The sequence below is a fragment of the Oryctolagus cuniculus genome, chromosome 4 (assembly GCF_964237555.1).
Source record: "Oryctolagus cuniculus chromosome 4, mOryCun1.1, whole genome shotgun sequence".
Classification (NCBI taxonomy): Eukaryota; Metazoa; Chordata; class Mammalia; order Lagomorpha; family Leporidae; genus Oryctolagus; species Oryctolagus cuniculus.
Genome location: NC_091435.1, coordinates 85,055,065 through 85,070,591, shown reverse-complemented (window position 1 = coordinate 85,070,591; position 15,527 = coordinate 85,055,065). Strand labels below are relative to the sequence as shown.

The window sequence follows — 15,527 nt, the reverse complement described above, 5'->3', positions numbered from 1 at the left end:
CTGCTGGGCAATCAGGGAGGGCTTCCCCAGGAGGCAACGTTCGAACCTGGCTGTGAAGGGGAAGTGCAGCCACAAATGCCAGGCTCCGGCTCTCTCTGCTCCACATGCAGGTGGTGTTGCTGGGAGGGTCTACTGTGCTGGCCAGCGAGGACAGAGCCTGCCCACACAGAGCTAGGACCGCCCACAGGTGAAGACAGACTGATGGGGCTGCCATCTCAACGTTGAGTTTGCTCTGACCTTTATACGCTGAGAAGAAAAATCAACTCTAAGCTCTTTTTAGTAAACAAGATGCCAGTAACAATTGCTCACCCTGTAGTAATAGGAGCTAACATTTATTGAGCATTTACTGTATGCAGGTCACCAGGCTAAGACATTATTGGCTGTACTGCCTTGACTTCTTACAACCACTCTGTGAGGCTTACTGCTTCTCAGGGGTGAGGAAGCCAAGGCTTAGAGAGCGAGAGAACGGGTGACAGGGTCTCGCCCAAAGTCCTATGCGATCACTTAGGTGCTGGGGCTGGCACCCGTGGTTGCCATTGCCCTGCGCTCACCAGCACACACACCCAACTGAAGCGACAAGGTTTACTGCTCTCAATGGCAAGAGTAAATGAGAACGGGCTACGAGCCTAATCAACCAGAGACCAGGCTTCCCGCCACATCCAGGAGCACCTGCCACACGTCAGGTGCTTCATACGTGCGTGTGAATGAGGTGCACGGAACTCCAGGCAACCAGAACCAGGGTCCAAGTGGGGTCTCGGGGGGGTGGGGGGGCACACTGCGCAGCTGCAGGGGCCGGCCAGCCCCACCCTGCCTGTCCTCTCCTCCCTCCACCCCTCTCCTCACCCTCACCCTGGGCTGGCAGGGCCTCCCCGCTGGGGCTGAGCTCAGGGGGGCGCTCTCCTCACCTGCCCCCTCCTCACCCCCAGGCCTGTGACAGAGGAAGTCTCTGGTGGAAATACTCCCTAAAAAGATGGAGCCCCTAGCAAAGACAGCCGCCATGTGAGGAAGCTGTGGCAAGGGCAAGAGCTGGAAGAGTTCTCCTCCCACACAGGCAGGTAAGGAGCCCCAAGCATGCCCCTCCCCCCAGGAACAGCCACAGCAGTAGGATCCCAGGGATTCCTTGTATCCGGTCCCCGCTGACACAGGGGTTTCCCGGACACCTGCTGTGGCCGTGTCCACAAACGGGAGAGGCCCCTCTCCCACAGACATCAGACCCGACACGCAACACGCAATCCACGCCCAGGAGTGTGCAGGACAGGGGAGGCAGGTGAATATGAGCGATCGAGGAGGAAGAAGAGGAGGAGGAGATGGAAAAAAAAAGGAGGGGAAGGGGGAAGGGAGAAGAAGAAACGCAGGGGAGGAGGAAGGCGAGGAGGAGAGCAGTGTCTCACTAAGGTGCGCCCACGGACTCAAGCGCGCTCTCTCTGATTAACTTTCGAAAGAGCCTGCCGATTTTAATCATAGCAAACACAATGATGCCGGTTATTACTGCCTGAGTGGTCAGAAGCAGAACATAAAGACCCCAGAACAGCTTGTGGTCTGGACGTCCGTCGACGACTACCGGCTGGGCCCACGGCCCGGCCTCCGAGCTGTTGGGCTGCAGAGCAGGGGTCGCGGGGGCTTCGGAGAAGTTGTCAGTGAGAGCCAGCTCGCCGGTGCACGGCGGGTCGCCCTCAGGCAGTTCCCAGAGCACCAGGTCCGCGTACTGCCCGGAGCCGTGGCACCGCGGCGGCTCGGCCTGGCCCGCCAGGTCCGCCAGGCCCCGGTGCTGCCGCAGCCACCGCAGGAAGGGTCGCAGGCCGCAGTCGCAGCGCCAGGGGTTGCGCCCTAGTAGGACCTCCGTCAGCCGCGGCAGGCCCTCAAACACGTCGCCAGGCAGGGTCTGCAGCTCGTTGTGGTGGAGCTGCACCTCCTGCAGGCTGCTGAGGTTGCGGAAGAGCGCGCGCGGCAGGGCCCGCAGCCGGTTGCGGCGGAGCGACAGGTGGCGCAGGTGGCCGAGGCCGCGCAGCAAGCCGTCGGGCAGCGAGCTCAGCAGCTGGCTGTGCGTCACGCCCAGCACCTGCAGGCCGCTCAGGTTGCGGAAGGCGGCTTGCGGCAGGGTGCGCAGCCGCGTGCGGTTCAGCCAGAGCTCCCGCAGGCCAGCCATCTCTCCGAAGAGCGTCCCGGGCAGCTCGGCCAGCGGGTTCTCGAAGAGGGTGAGCAGCGTCAAGCGGTGCACGCGGAGAAACAGCGAGGAGGGCAGAAACTCCAGGCGGTTTCTCGCCAGCGTGAGGGAGCTCAGGTTCTGCAGGCTGTCGAAGGCCCCGGGGGGGACGGAGAGGATGCGGTTGTTGTGGAGGTGCAGCTCCCGCAGGGCGCCCAGGCCGTCCAGGAGCCCCGGGTCCAGACACACGAGCCGGTTCGAGTGCAGCATGAGTTTCTGGAGCTTCGCCTGCGCCACGAGCAGGCCGGCGGGCACCTGGGTCAAGTTGTTGGCCGACAGGTCCAACACCTCCAGGTTGCTCAGGTTTCTGAAGAGGCCCTCGGGGAGGGAGGCGAGCTGGTTGTGGTTCAGGAAGAGCTCCTGCAGGCTGCCCAGGGTCCGGAACGTGTTCTGGTCAATGCTCTGCAGCTCGTTGTGGTCCAGGAACAGCTGTTCCAGGAGCAGCAGTGAGTCCAGGAGCGCGGCGGGCAGCTGAGGGATCGCGTTGCTCGACAGCCGCAGGGTTTTCAGTCGGCCCAGGTCGCTGAAGGTGCCGGGGGCCACGGCGGAAATGTGGCTGTCGGAGAGCATCAGGCGCTGCAGGACCGTCATGCCTCGGAAGCTGTCGTTCTGCAAGGCGCCGGCGCCCATGTGGTAGAACAGGAGGTGCGTGAGGTTGGAGGGCAGTCCCAAGGCGGCGATGCGTGACACCTCGCCCCCGACGCAGCGCGCCGCGTCGCGGAAGTAGCACTGGCAGGTCCGGGGGCAGGGCAGGGACTGCGCGTGCAGGAGCCCCAGCGCTGCCCACAGCAGCGTGGGCCGGAGCAGCACTGGAAAGGCAACAGTGGGGGCTGCGGTCAGCACGCGAGGGCACTGGTGCTCTCCGCTCACACCCTACCACTCGGCAGCCTCCAGGCGGGACTCCCGACCTGGGCGCCCACCCCCTGCTCCTCCGCGGTGCACCTCTCCCTGCCTGGTGCCAGGACAGCCATTCTACACGCCGCTCCCACTCTTTCCTTTTCCTAATGGGCTAACTCCCTCTGTAAAGCAGCCACAAAAACTCGTGTGCAAGCCACAGACAGCCAGTCCTGGGAAACCTCTCCGGCGACAGCGTCGTCCTCGGAGCTGGGCCTCCTGTGGAAGCTTTCTAACTCGCCAGGGCTGGCCGCAGCCAGCAGCACGAAGGGACCGGCCGTCTGCAGCCCGGTTCTCACAGCCTCGCCATTCTGCAGGGTCGAGTTACCCTACTGACATAATGTACACCTCCGAGCGAGGAAAAGCCGCCAAGCCGATGCTCTCTGCCCTGCGTGGTCTCATTGCTTTATGTGTGCATCATTTAGCGCTGACAGCAACCTCGGCAGGCATTGCCACCATCCTCCTCAGCCCTGGGATGAAGACGCTCAGGCCCAGAACGTCCTTTAATTAGGGTCCTGTGGTTAGGATTTGAGGGTGGTCATTCTGCCTTCGCCATAAATAAGGAGCTGCCATTTCCAAAATGTGTAAGAAACATCAACACACGAGGCATCGAATTGTCTATGAAATACGCACAATAAAACTTATCTGCCGAAGCACTGTTTCCCAAGTGAAGTCTGACACTTGTTTCTAGTACCCAATGTTCCTTCTTAGGCACACAGACGCAGCCTTCTCATTTCCCATACCAATTAAAAAAAATATTTGACGGGGCCAGCGCTGTGCATTGTAGGCTAAGCCTCCTCCGGTGGCGCCAGCATCCCATATAGGCGCTGGTTCGTGTCCAGGCTGCCCCTTTTCCGACCCAGCATCTCTGCTACAGCCTGGGAAAGCAGCAGAGGATGGCCCCAGCGCTTGGGCTGCTGCACCGGCTAGGGAGACCTAAAAGCTCCTGGCTTCGGATGCACCCAGCTCCGGCCGTTGGGACCATTTGGGGAGTGAACCAGTGGACAGAAGACCTCTCCGTCTCTCCCTCTCAAATAAATAAATAAAATCTTTAAAAAATATTTGGCCTTACCTGACATGGTTCTGCACCCCAATGCAACTGAGAAGCTGTAAGGCTTCCCTGTGACCCAGCGCTTCCCACAGGAAGAGGGAGGCACCCCTGCATCCTGAAGATAGAGCCGCGACCAGGACGCATGCCAGGGGCGGCCCCTATCTCGAAAGGCATAGTCGGGGTTTTGATGACAGTTATCTCCAAACTGAAAGACAGGCTGTATTTACCCTGCATCGTGCTGTGGAAGCTGACAGGCAGAGGGGGAGTTGTCCAGAAACCGCACAACCTGACCACCCCCGCCATGCTGGAAAAGTCGAGCGACACCATTGCTGCAGCCCCCTCGGCCACTTCTCATGACACACTGCACCCAAATGTCCACTCCATCCCCACCACCGTCTCCTTTCTCCTTCTAGGAACAAGGCCCAGGAGAGTGAGTTGCTCCACTGATTTTTCTTTTTCGGAATAAGGCCAGGACGCTCTCAAACATGTTGACACTGCCGAGTTGAAGGGGTTTCTATGCGTGTTCTCATCTGGCTGTCACACTGTTTTCCAACACGGCTGTGCCCACCCACAATGCCACCTGCCCTGCCCACACTTGGACCGACTGAGCACTTTAGTCATTCACACAAAACAACTACCCGAGCCTGGTTTTAGTCTTTCATTCCCGTGTTTAAGGACTACTCCATCTTTTCACAGCACTGAAGACCACCTGTGCATCATCTGAGAAACCTGGGTTTCCTTTTGCCATTTTCCATATGCAAAACACGCACAAGCTTTCCAAAGGTTTGTCGGAAATGGGATGAAGAGATCTATTTTGGTGCAAAAAAACTGAAATCCATTTTTTTTTACAATTTTTATGATTTATTTATCTGAAAGGTAGACAGAGGGCTGCCATCCACTGGTTCACTGCTGGCAATGGCCAGGGCTGGGCTGGGGGCAAAGCTAGGGGGTGGGAACTTGAGCCAGGTCTCTGGTGTGGGTGGCAGCAACCAACTATGTGGACCTAGGGTCTCCTAGGGTCTGCATTAGTGGGAAGCCAGAACTGCTAGGCTAAATGCCTACTCCTAATAAACATTTTCAATGAACTTTTTGAAGAGCCCACATACGCAGATTACATTTTCTGTACCAAAATAAGCATGTTTCACTTCATTTTCTACAATCGTTGTAAAATGTCCATGTACACCTTTAAAACAAACTACTAAAGACATTATACATTCTGGATACTGACTCCTTGGTAATAGAGGGGTTATGAATACATCTGTTGGCCGGTGCCGCGGCTCACTAGGCTAATCCTCCACCTAGCAGCGCTGGCACACCGGGTTCTAGTCCCGGTCAGGGCACCAGATTCTGTCCCGGTTGCACCTCTTCCAGGCCAGCTCTCTGCTGTGGCCAGGGAAGGCAGTGGAGGATGGCCCAAGTGCTTGGGCCCTGCACCCCATGGGAGACCAGAAGCACCTGGCTCCTGGCTTCGGATCAGCGCGGTGCGCCAGCCGCAGCGCGCCAGCCGTGGTGGCCACTGGAGGGTGAACCAACGGCAAAGGAAGACCTTTCTCTCTGTCTCTCTCTCACTGTCCACTCTGTAAAAAAGAAAAAAAAAAATCTGTTGTTTGTCTTCACTTTTTTGGGTGTCTTTTGGTCAAGAAGTCTTAATACAGGCAATGTTACCCATCTGTCTTTCATGAATTGCACTTTTTGCCTGTTAGAATAGATCTTCCTCTTCTCCCCAGAAGAATATTCCCAAGGCTCATGCTGCGGCAGAGTGGGTTAAACATGGCCTATAGAGTCAGCATGCCACGTGGGGGCCAGTTCGAGTCCCAGCTGCTCCACTTCTGATTCAGCTCCCTGCTAATGGCCTGGGAAAAGCAAGAAGATGGCTCAAGTGCTTGGGCCCCTGTACCATGGGAGACCTAGAAACAGCTCCAGGCATCAGCCTGGCCCAGTGCCGGCAGATGCGACCATTCGGGGAGTGAACCAAGGGATGGAAGCTCTCTCTCTCAGGGCTAGTGCTGTGGCACGGCGAGTTAAGGGTCAAAATGTTAGTAAATTATATATATTGGGTGCAGGGGCCAGTTGGTAAAGCTACTGCCTGCAGTGCCGGCATCCCATATGGGTGCCAGTTCAAGTCCTGGATGCTCCATTTCCAATCCAGCTCTCTGCTATGGCCTGGGAAAGCAGAAGATGGCCCAAGTCTTTGGGCCCCTGCTCCCGCATGGGAGACCCGGAAGAAGCTCCTGGCTTCAGATCGGTGCAACTCCAGCTGTTGCGGACAGTTGGGGAGTGAACCAGCAGATGAAAACCACTGTCTCTCTCTGCCTCTCCTCTCTCTGTGTAACTCTTTCAAATAAATAAAATAAATCTTTACATAGGGTGCCAGTGTTGTGGCACAGCAGGTAAAGCTGCCTTCTGCAATACTGGCATCCTGTATAAGCACCATTTTGAGTCCCAGCTGCTCCATTTTTTAAAAGATTTATTTATTTGAAAGGCAGAGTTACAGAAAGGCAGAGGCTGCAACAGCCAGAGCTGTGCCAATCAGAAGCCAGGAACTTCTTCCGAGTCTCCCATGTGGGTGCAGCGGCCCAAGCACTTGGGCCATCTTCTACTGCTTTCCCAGGTCATAGCAGAGAGCTGGATCAGAAGTGGAGCAGCTGGGACTCGAACTGGAGCCCGTATGGGATGCCGGCTCTGCACGGGGTGGCCTTACTCACTACGCCACAGTGCCAGGCCCTGCTCCACTTTCGATTTACCTCCCTGCTAACGCACTTGAGAAAGAAGCGGAGGATACTGCAAGTGCTTGGGTCCCTGCACCCACAAGGGAGACCTAGAATAAATTTCTGGCTTCTGGCTTCGGCCAGGCACAGTGCTGGTTGTTGTGGCCCTTTGGGGAGTGAACCAGTGGATGGAAGACTGCTCTTTACTCTGTCTCTCCCTGTGTGTAACGCTGCCTTTCAAATCAATGAATCTGCCTCGCTCAGCAAAAGCCCTGCCTTCTCCAGGATTTCTGCAATGATCAGCTCACTCCAGTTTTCCTCCCTCCAGAGTGCTCTGCGGCACGGATGCTATTCAAACCTTCCCTGTCTGTTGTGTGTGCCAATAGCTCTGGTCTGATCCTCTCGACTACTCTTCCATTCCACCATTTAGACTTCCCGACACTTAACATGTGGCTCTACAGTCAAAGATATGATGTGATACATGAAATGTTGTCCCTGCTTCCTTCAAACATCTAGTTAAATGAGGAAGTATTAGGCAGGAAAGTAAATTTAGAGAAGGCAGTGTTCATGCAACCAAAAGCAAATAAACATATAGACAGCAGACAGGCATGCTACTTCATTCATTTAAATTTTTATTTTGAATAGCTTCAATCAAAAAAGATTTCATAAGGATATTTACAATGCTAAATGTACAATTATGAATGTATGCCTTTTGGACAATAGGGTACCATTCTTGAGCAGCAATACAATTTAAAAAATATAAAGATGCAGTATCATTTCTAATATAAATTTACTTAAAAATCCAAGGTTTTAAGGGAATTCACAAATCATAACAGGAAGTAATGATTTTATTAATTTCATGTGCACATAATTACCAAATTTTAATACATTAAAAATATGTGTAAATGCCCACACACTGTACAAAAATCAACACCCCACTTTTGTTAAAAGTTCCCAACCACTTCCCATCATAAATATACAAAAAACTATTTTCACCTATGTCAAAGCTGCATGCATGAAGTATTAGCATGTTGCCTAAAGTTTGGGTCTGCTCTTCCTTAGATATTGTTCTGGAACAAACTACAGACACTAAACATTATTTATTTACCGTGCATTTGAAACTGCGCAGCACTTTCACAAACACGGGACACAACATAAATAGAGTAAAAGCTGCAACAGTTTTGTTTAAATGCAAGTGCAATTTGGGAAGCTTTTCAAATTGAAAGATTATAAAACTACTACAAAAAGTACTTTGTTGTTGGCTTAGCCACTTTTATTCAAGCATTATTTGCAGCATTGCTGTACAGCAGTTGGTGCTAGAAGATAAAAAACATATTTTTCCCACGATCTGTATTTCAGGGAGGAAAAAAAAAAACTTTCAACAACCCTGAGGGAGACACACATTAAAAATCTTGTTATTTATTTAAAAAGTTAAAAAGTTACATATCATTATTTAACAATTACTTTCCCAGACATTTCTGTCCTTTAAGTATGTGCATAAATAAAATTTAAATCAGCAATATTAATTAATCTTAATACATCAAAATAATATATGTACAGATTTAAAAATTTAGGTCTGTATACACTCAAATAATTTAACATAAAATTCAGAATCAAAATTACTATGTACTGGTGACCTACAGAGAGAAGACTCAGTCTAACTATGGCACTGAGTAGGGCCCACATCCGGAGTCACAGATACCCTTCAAATAACATTGGCAACTTCAACAATCCACCCTATCTACAGTCAAATCTAACTTCTTACGAATGCTCTCCCACCTACCTAAAAGCCTCATTCCCTTGAACATAATATGGACAGATGAGACACAAAACCTTTAGTAGCTCTAAATATTAAAAGGGGATGGGGAGATTTGTCAAAAATAGCTCTTTATGATCATGCTCTTAAAGATGTCAGATGCAATCTGATAATTAGATTTTAAGCTGGTACTTAGCAATTACTTTAGTTGTATGATTCAGTATTTAAACCAAAGAATAAAATTTACAGTTCTGGAAATCACTAAAGGCTTAACACTTGAGCATACTGAAAATGAACATGGAAATTATAAAACAATCAAGAGAATAAGTAACTAGAGAAAGAAGTGCTAATTCACAGCCCAAGAGGTCTAAGATGCATAGCTTCATAGAATCATTCATGGAATTGTTATCATCTGGCATGTATTAATATCATAGACATTTTAATGGAAAACTGCGATTATCTTTTTTGTAAGAAATCATCAGTGGCAACAGCAGTGATCCTGAGTGTAACTGACACTTTTGTATAGTTACCAAATATCATTCAGGTCTTTGCAGCATAAAAAGGGAGAACCTTCTGGTTCTGCAGTTCTGGGTAACATATGATAAACTTCTAAATATTATCAGGAAAATAATGATGAGTTAGACAAGCAAGAACAGAGGATAATGCCGCCCTGTTTTAAGAGTGTAGGGTCCATTACAGCAATTCATTTCCTGTGTGTACTTTAACTGTGGGCACTGGCAAGCTGCTGAATTCTACCTAGAAAGGCATTTTCTTTAAGTTACTTTTAAGATTTTTATAACTGAAACATTACTCAGGCAAAACAGAAAGTTAAAAAACATTTTCCACAATTCTTTTGGCTAAGTGAATATATCTTCTTAATTTCCTCTATCTTCTTCCTTCCAGAACCGTCTACATCAAATAGGCTCCTAGTTTTAACTACTCCAATCCAAAGTAAGTATGCGCTGACCTCTGGCGCCATCTCATGGTCTAAATCAAACTCTCAGCAAGTTTCTGTGGCTTTGAATGAAAACACAGTATCAAATCTGATACTCATTATTTGTTATGCCTCATTACTGATAGGAGACCTACACAGAACTTTAGCCAATCTTTTTCTGATTCAAAAAACAAAACTATTAGCCTATCCTTTAGGTAATTAAAAGCTGACAAGAAAATTGTAAAATATTTAAAATAATACAAAGCCTGAGGGGGGAATACAGGTATGAAGAAGTATCAGATCTACAATGCTGCCCTGAAAGAAACATTCTTTTCTCCTAGTGAAAAGAGCTCTACACTTAACTGAAGCAGATTAGACCACTGACAACAGACACAGCACAAGACCCATCTGATAGCTTTGAGGGACGTTTCAAGAAGGCAGTGAAGCACCTTGCCGATTAGAAAAATAAAACCCAGGCAGTTTGTACAGAAAATATAAAACCAGAAATGGAAATTACCTGAGTTGTTCAATAAGCAAGACCATGCAAACTCACTCCTAACTGCAGGTGACCCAAGGGAACTGGGGTAATGCTTACCCAGAGTGCTTTGAAAGAAACAGTGAAACCAAATGAAAGAGGCCTTTAACTCATTTTCCCTGGAAACTACTTAACACCCATTTCATTTTATTTTCATCAATCATAAAATTAGGGCCCATAGGAAACTGTCTAATAAGAGGGTGTGAAAGTAAATTTAAAGGGATAAACTGGTCTCAAATGCTAATGTCTAGAAACCTACTAAACATCAACTTTCTCCTGTACCCGATATAAGGACTATCATTGAGGGTAACAATCAAAAATCTGAAAATGTATATTGTATTTAGATTACTGAAAATTCACACAGAACTTTACAGGCTGTTAATGTCAACTGTCAGGCCAATACCTTCTTTCTGCTATTTATTTATTTATTTTTTAAGCAAAGCTCTCAAATCAGCCACTGTATCAGAAGGGACATAAATTTCAATAGTGCCATCCTGGCTCACAGAATCAGAAAATCCCAACATCACATTCTCCTGAATACTGCTATTAACACACCAAGGAGACCGACTCACTGCTAAGCTATAGTGATGATCTGACACGATCCATTCTCTTTAACCAGAGCTTTAGCCTCAGTTGTCGTCTGGGGTTTTGGTGGCCACTCGGGATCAACCAAGAGCTCCTGCGCCAGACACATGTACTTGGCCTTGGGCATCTTCTTCCTACAGCCCATGGCCCAGGACAAGCAGCACTTTCCCCATCGATCCACTGACTCCTAAGAAAAGGGAGAAAAGACTATGTGATTGAGGGCTTGCTGTTCTTACCAGGCCTGATGATCACATATTGGCAAAGAGATTGGAGATGACTTTTAAGCACAACAAACGAATGAACAAATTTCATGTGGGGGGGAAAAAAGGGTCATCTTTCAATTATTTGGGAACAAAATTTTAGACCAGATATTTGGATAGCAATGTAATCTTCACTCATATTTAAGTTTCATGTACCTATCTTCTTCCTACTGTTACGTTTCTAAAATAACTTGGTTTGAGTTCCATAACAGAAAATATCCAATCTATTAAGAATAACTTTTAAGGAAGAGAAAACCTTTTTTATGTTTAATCTGGAAATTCTCATATTTTAACCCAAAGTATCTTTTGGTACTACTGTTCCTAACAACTCAGCCACTTGATCATTTCTAGAAGAAAACAGTGAAAAATATCACTGTTATAGTTAATATAACCTTTCAAAACAGGAAGCATGAAGTATCATGAAGCATGAAGTAAATACGTGTAGTTCCAGGGACTCAGGTCATGGTTAATACCACAACCACATCTTTCAAATCACACCTGCAAATATTAAAAATCCTTTCACTTGATAATGAGGGCTTGCTGGGGAGCTCCACAATGAAACGGGCACACACAGGAACGCACAACGCAAGCTCAGCAGTAGTGTTATTCATTATAAAAAGCCCTGCTGACACTCAAATCCTTCTGATCAATCATGTTATTTTTAATGAACTGGACCTCACACAGATGATCCTTGGAGAAGCAAGCAGAATCTGATTAATGTACAGAAGAGTAAATTCAACAGACAGCCTAAATGTACCCTCAGAATTTATCTCAAGTGAAATTTGAAATTAATGAAATAAAACTAAGTTACTACACTGAGGCCTGTAGTACTTATATTCACTTCTCAAGAAAAGTCAATTCTTGATTATTTTGGCTGTTGCTTTTCAAAAGTAAAATTTAAATCCAAGGTTACTTTGTTTTGGCAATCAACATATAACCCAGCCTACAACGAGCTCTACTCCCAACCTCAATGATTCCACAGAACAGAATATACACAATACAACTGAGACATGTTCTCTAATGTTAACACTCAAAATACCCTACAATCAAGAAAGGCAAGGGGCTGGTGGGGTGGCATAGCAGGTAAAACTGCTGCTTGCAGTGCCGGCATCCCATGTGGACGCTGGTTTGATTCCCAGCTGCTCCACTTCTGATCCAGCTCTCTGCTATGGCCTGGGAAAGCCGTGGAAGTTGGCCCAAATCCTTGGGCCCCTGTATCCGCATGGGAGACCCATTAGACACTCCTGGCTCCTTGTTCAGATCAGCCCAGTTCTGGCCACTAAGCCCATCTGGGGAGTGAACCAGTGGATGGAAGATCTCTCTCTGCCTCTTCCTCTCTGTAACTTTGCCTTTCAAATAAATAAATGAATCTTTAGAAGAAAAAAGAAAGGCAAGTTTACTATAACATATTTTGAATGTGTTTCTGAACTGGCTAATGGAGAACAGAGAAATACTTTAAAATACTTTTTCATACATTCACTTTCTAGGTCTCCCTCCTATGAAATCATCAGCAGGAACCTATTTCTCTTGCCCTCTGCTCAGTGGCACCACTGAGACCAGTATAAATCCAGCCCAGTGCTTTCAAGCTGAAAGTTATTCTAGTTCAGATTCTCAACACACACAGTAAGCTACACAGCTACCAAGGGCTTAAAAAGGTAAAAACTGTGGTCACAAGTAAGCTATTTGACAATCCAGAAGGCAAAAAGATCTGAAGACCTCTATATTGTAACTAAAGAGAGAGCTACTCCATGACCATCACCTGAAAAGAAGTCTACAGAGAATATGCAGCACTCGGATACAGAGGTCAGTACGTACAGGATTCTTCAAGTGATCCAAGTAATTTCTTTCCAATACAGGCACAGACACAAAAAACTTAACAGTCAGTATGAAATAATCTGGTATTTCACTAGTTGGATCTTACTTTTTCCCCATGATGTTTAAATTTGTCAGTCTATTGTGGAACAGATCATTGTTCGTAAATCAATCTGAAAGTTGGTCACTTTTTATTTTAGGGCAAGGGCAAGTAGCACTGAGAAAGGCTAATGTTGATTGCCAATTTTAAGAAACAGCAGAAACATGGGGCTGGTGTTGTGGCACAGGGAGGGTTAAACTGCCACCTACAACGCTAGCATCCCTATGAACACCAGTTCAAGTCCTAGTTGCTCCACTTCTGATCCAGCTCTCTGCTAATGCACCTGGGAAGGCAGCACAGATGGCCCAGATGCTTGGGTCCCTGGGATCCACACAGGAAAGCCGATGGAATTCCAGGCTCCTGTCTTTGGCTTTGCCCAGCCTTGGCCATCACAGCCATTTGGAGAGTGAATCAATGGATGGGAGATCTTTCTCTGTGTTTGTCTCTCGCTGTTTCTAACTCTGGCCTTCAAATAATAAATAAATCTTTAAAAAAAAAAAAAAACCCACAACCAGTAGAAACATAATAGGCCTTGTCTGTCCACATAAGTCAGTTGGGTTGAGGGGAAACACACAGCAGGCAGAGTTACCGAAAGTCAAGGCCAAGTGTATTCAAATTTAAGACACATAAATGAGCATATGTAACTAAGTCCACTGTGTCCTACCTGTAGAAAGTGAGGCAAACAATGAAATTGAAACTTAATTTATCTGCAAACAGAATCACAATGAAGAATACTCTTCTTATAGGATGCACTTAAAAAAAAAAAAAAAAAAAAAAAAACACACCCACACCCTGAATTACACACAACATATGTTTGCTGTGGCTTTGATAATCTTAGGTCAGAAGAAGCGCGAGAGCCCTTCCCCTATGGTAATTAGGGACCATCTGTTCCTGTACCCTCAAACACAAACACAAACACACCACACCCGGCCCCATACATGGTGTAATTCACTGGAAGGGAAAGAAAAAGGCGCTGCAGGCATGCACGGAGCACTGAGGGTGCGGAGGGTGCCGAGCAGACAAAGGCAAGCGGCAGGCAACACGAAGGCACAGGGGCTTAGAATGAGCACTCGGGGCCCCCAGAAACAAGGAGGGCCTAAGTCCTTGAAGCAGGAGAACACGTGAGCTACAGGAGCTGGGTTTGTGGCTTGCTTCTGAAAGGAATGATTAAGTCCTGACATCTGTTCGAAGAATGAGAGGGTGCCACCCTCGGGCAAGCGGCCATAAAGAACTTCCACAGAGGTGTACAGTTGAGATTCTCCTGCTTCTCAGACCACTCCAAGTTGTTCATTCTAGAACCCAAATGCCATATGACTCTTATGGTGCCTTTCAGGAAATGGGGTAGAGCATGTAAAATGCAGAGCCATGCTTGAAGAAAACATGTTATAATGGTACTGTGGTTCTCATAACTGTCTTCTTCCATACCAATCCTGAACAGAAACCAAATATAATCAGAATTACTATTCTATCTAAACAAACTCAAATAATAATAATATCTTAGGTGGTATAAAGACTACTAACCCTTGGCTTTTTCACCAAAAGACAGCAGAATCTAGCAACATGACAGTGATAGTAGCCTTGTCTATCAGACTCAGGGAAGGAACAAACGCTTGCCACACAGCATGCGGCACACCTCCTGAGACAGGAGACAGCTTCACAGAAAGCCACAGTGGGTGGCAGCCGCCACTAGACACAGCCCTCAGCAGGTCGAGTTCACAGCATTTTTCATGAATACTCACACTTGAAAATCACTGATACCAAAAGAATCTTGTGTTTTAACACCTGGGGCTGCTAAAGAACATGACAGGAAAAACTATGCAGCTATGCAGGAGTTTCAGCTTTGATTATTGACGAATGGTTTCCTTTACCTGCTTTTCAATTTTATTCAACAGACATTTACTGGAGCAACTGGGCATCAGTAAGAACCACTAAGGAAATAAATACTACTCTGTAAAAATCCCACTTCCTGTAATTAAATAGGTTAGTTGAATAAATGTTCAGAGAACATAAGATCTGAAGTCCTTAATAAAACATTATCTTTAAATTTCTTTGGTCTTAAATGAATAGCAAAAGCCTGTATTACAGAAATACTGTGGCCCTGGGTCCAGATCAACCTGAACTCAGCTTCTAATTCTATACTGTTCCTCATCTGTGAAAGAGGAGGTAGAGAGCCTCAAGATATTCCTATCTGTTAAGGTTGTGGTGACAAGAGAGAAGGCATACAAATGCCTCCACAGCATTCATCCTAAAGCAGGCGCCACGACCAGTAGCTCGTTTGCCTTCATTTTGTCATTTGATCTTTACCCTCGTGGGAGATCAGGAGGAAGCTCCAGCCATTGCGGCCATCTGGGGAGTGAACCATCGGATGGAAGACCTCTCTCTTGTGTAACTCTGACTTTCAAATAAATAAATAAATCTTTAAAAAAAAAATCAGAAACCTTGGTTCCTTAGATAAGCATTGGCACTTACCATTGGCAAGTTGACTGAATGCCTTTTTAGAAAAAATTATTTGACAGGCAGGCAAAGAGAGCACTCCCATATGCTAGTTCACTCTATGAATGTCTCAAGAACTGGGGCTGCACCAGGACTGGGAGAAAGTCAGGAGCTGAGACTTCAATCCAGGTCTCCCAAGTTGGTAGCAGGGACCCAGCACTTGGGCCATCACACCACCTCCCAGGATCTCATGAGG

The 15,527-nt window shown here is 47.4% G+C and overlaps 2 protein-coding genes across 7 annotated transcripts in view; both read right to left on the bottom strand.

Moving 5' to 3' along the window:
- Positions 1-1,255: 1,255 nt before the first annotated feature.
- On the bottom strand, positions 1,256-4,475 carry GP5 (glycoprotein V platelet). The gene is made up of 3 exons (XM_008266817.4): positions 4,440-4,475; positions 3,280-3,408; positions 1,256-3,076 (listed from the first exon to the last, which is right to left on the bottom strand). Exons 1-3 carry the CDS (start codon positions 4,473-4,475, stop codon positions 1,391-1,393), a joined length of 1,851 nt encoding a protein of 616 aa, XP_008265039.1. The 3' UTR covers positions 1,256-1,390.
- Positions 4,476-7,468: 2,993 nt separating this feature from the next.
- Positions 7,469-15,527, bottom strand: part of ATP13A3 (ATPase 13A3) — a 102,196-nt gene continuing 94,137 nt past the window's right edge. For all 6 annotated transcript variants that reach the window (XM_008266683.4, XM_008266689.4, XM_008266688.4 and 3 more), the window contains one exon: positions 7,469-10,853. In XM_008266683.4, the coding sequence (XP_008264905.1) occupies positions 10,656-10,853 (198 nt within the window). In that variant the 3' untranslated portion in view covers positions 7,469-10,655. The remainder of the gene's footprint in view (positions 10,854-15,527) is intronic.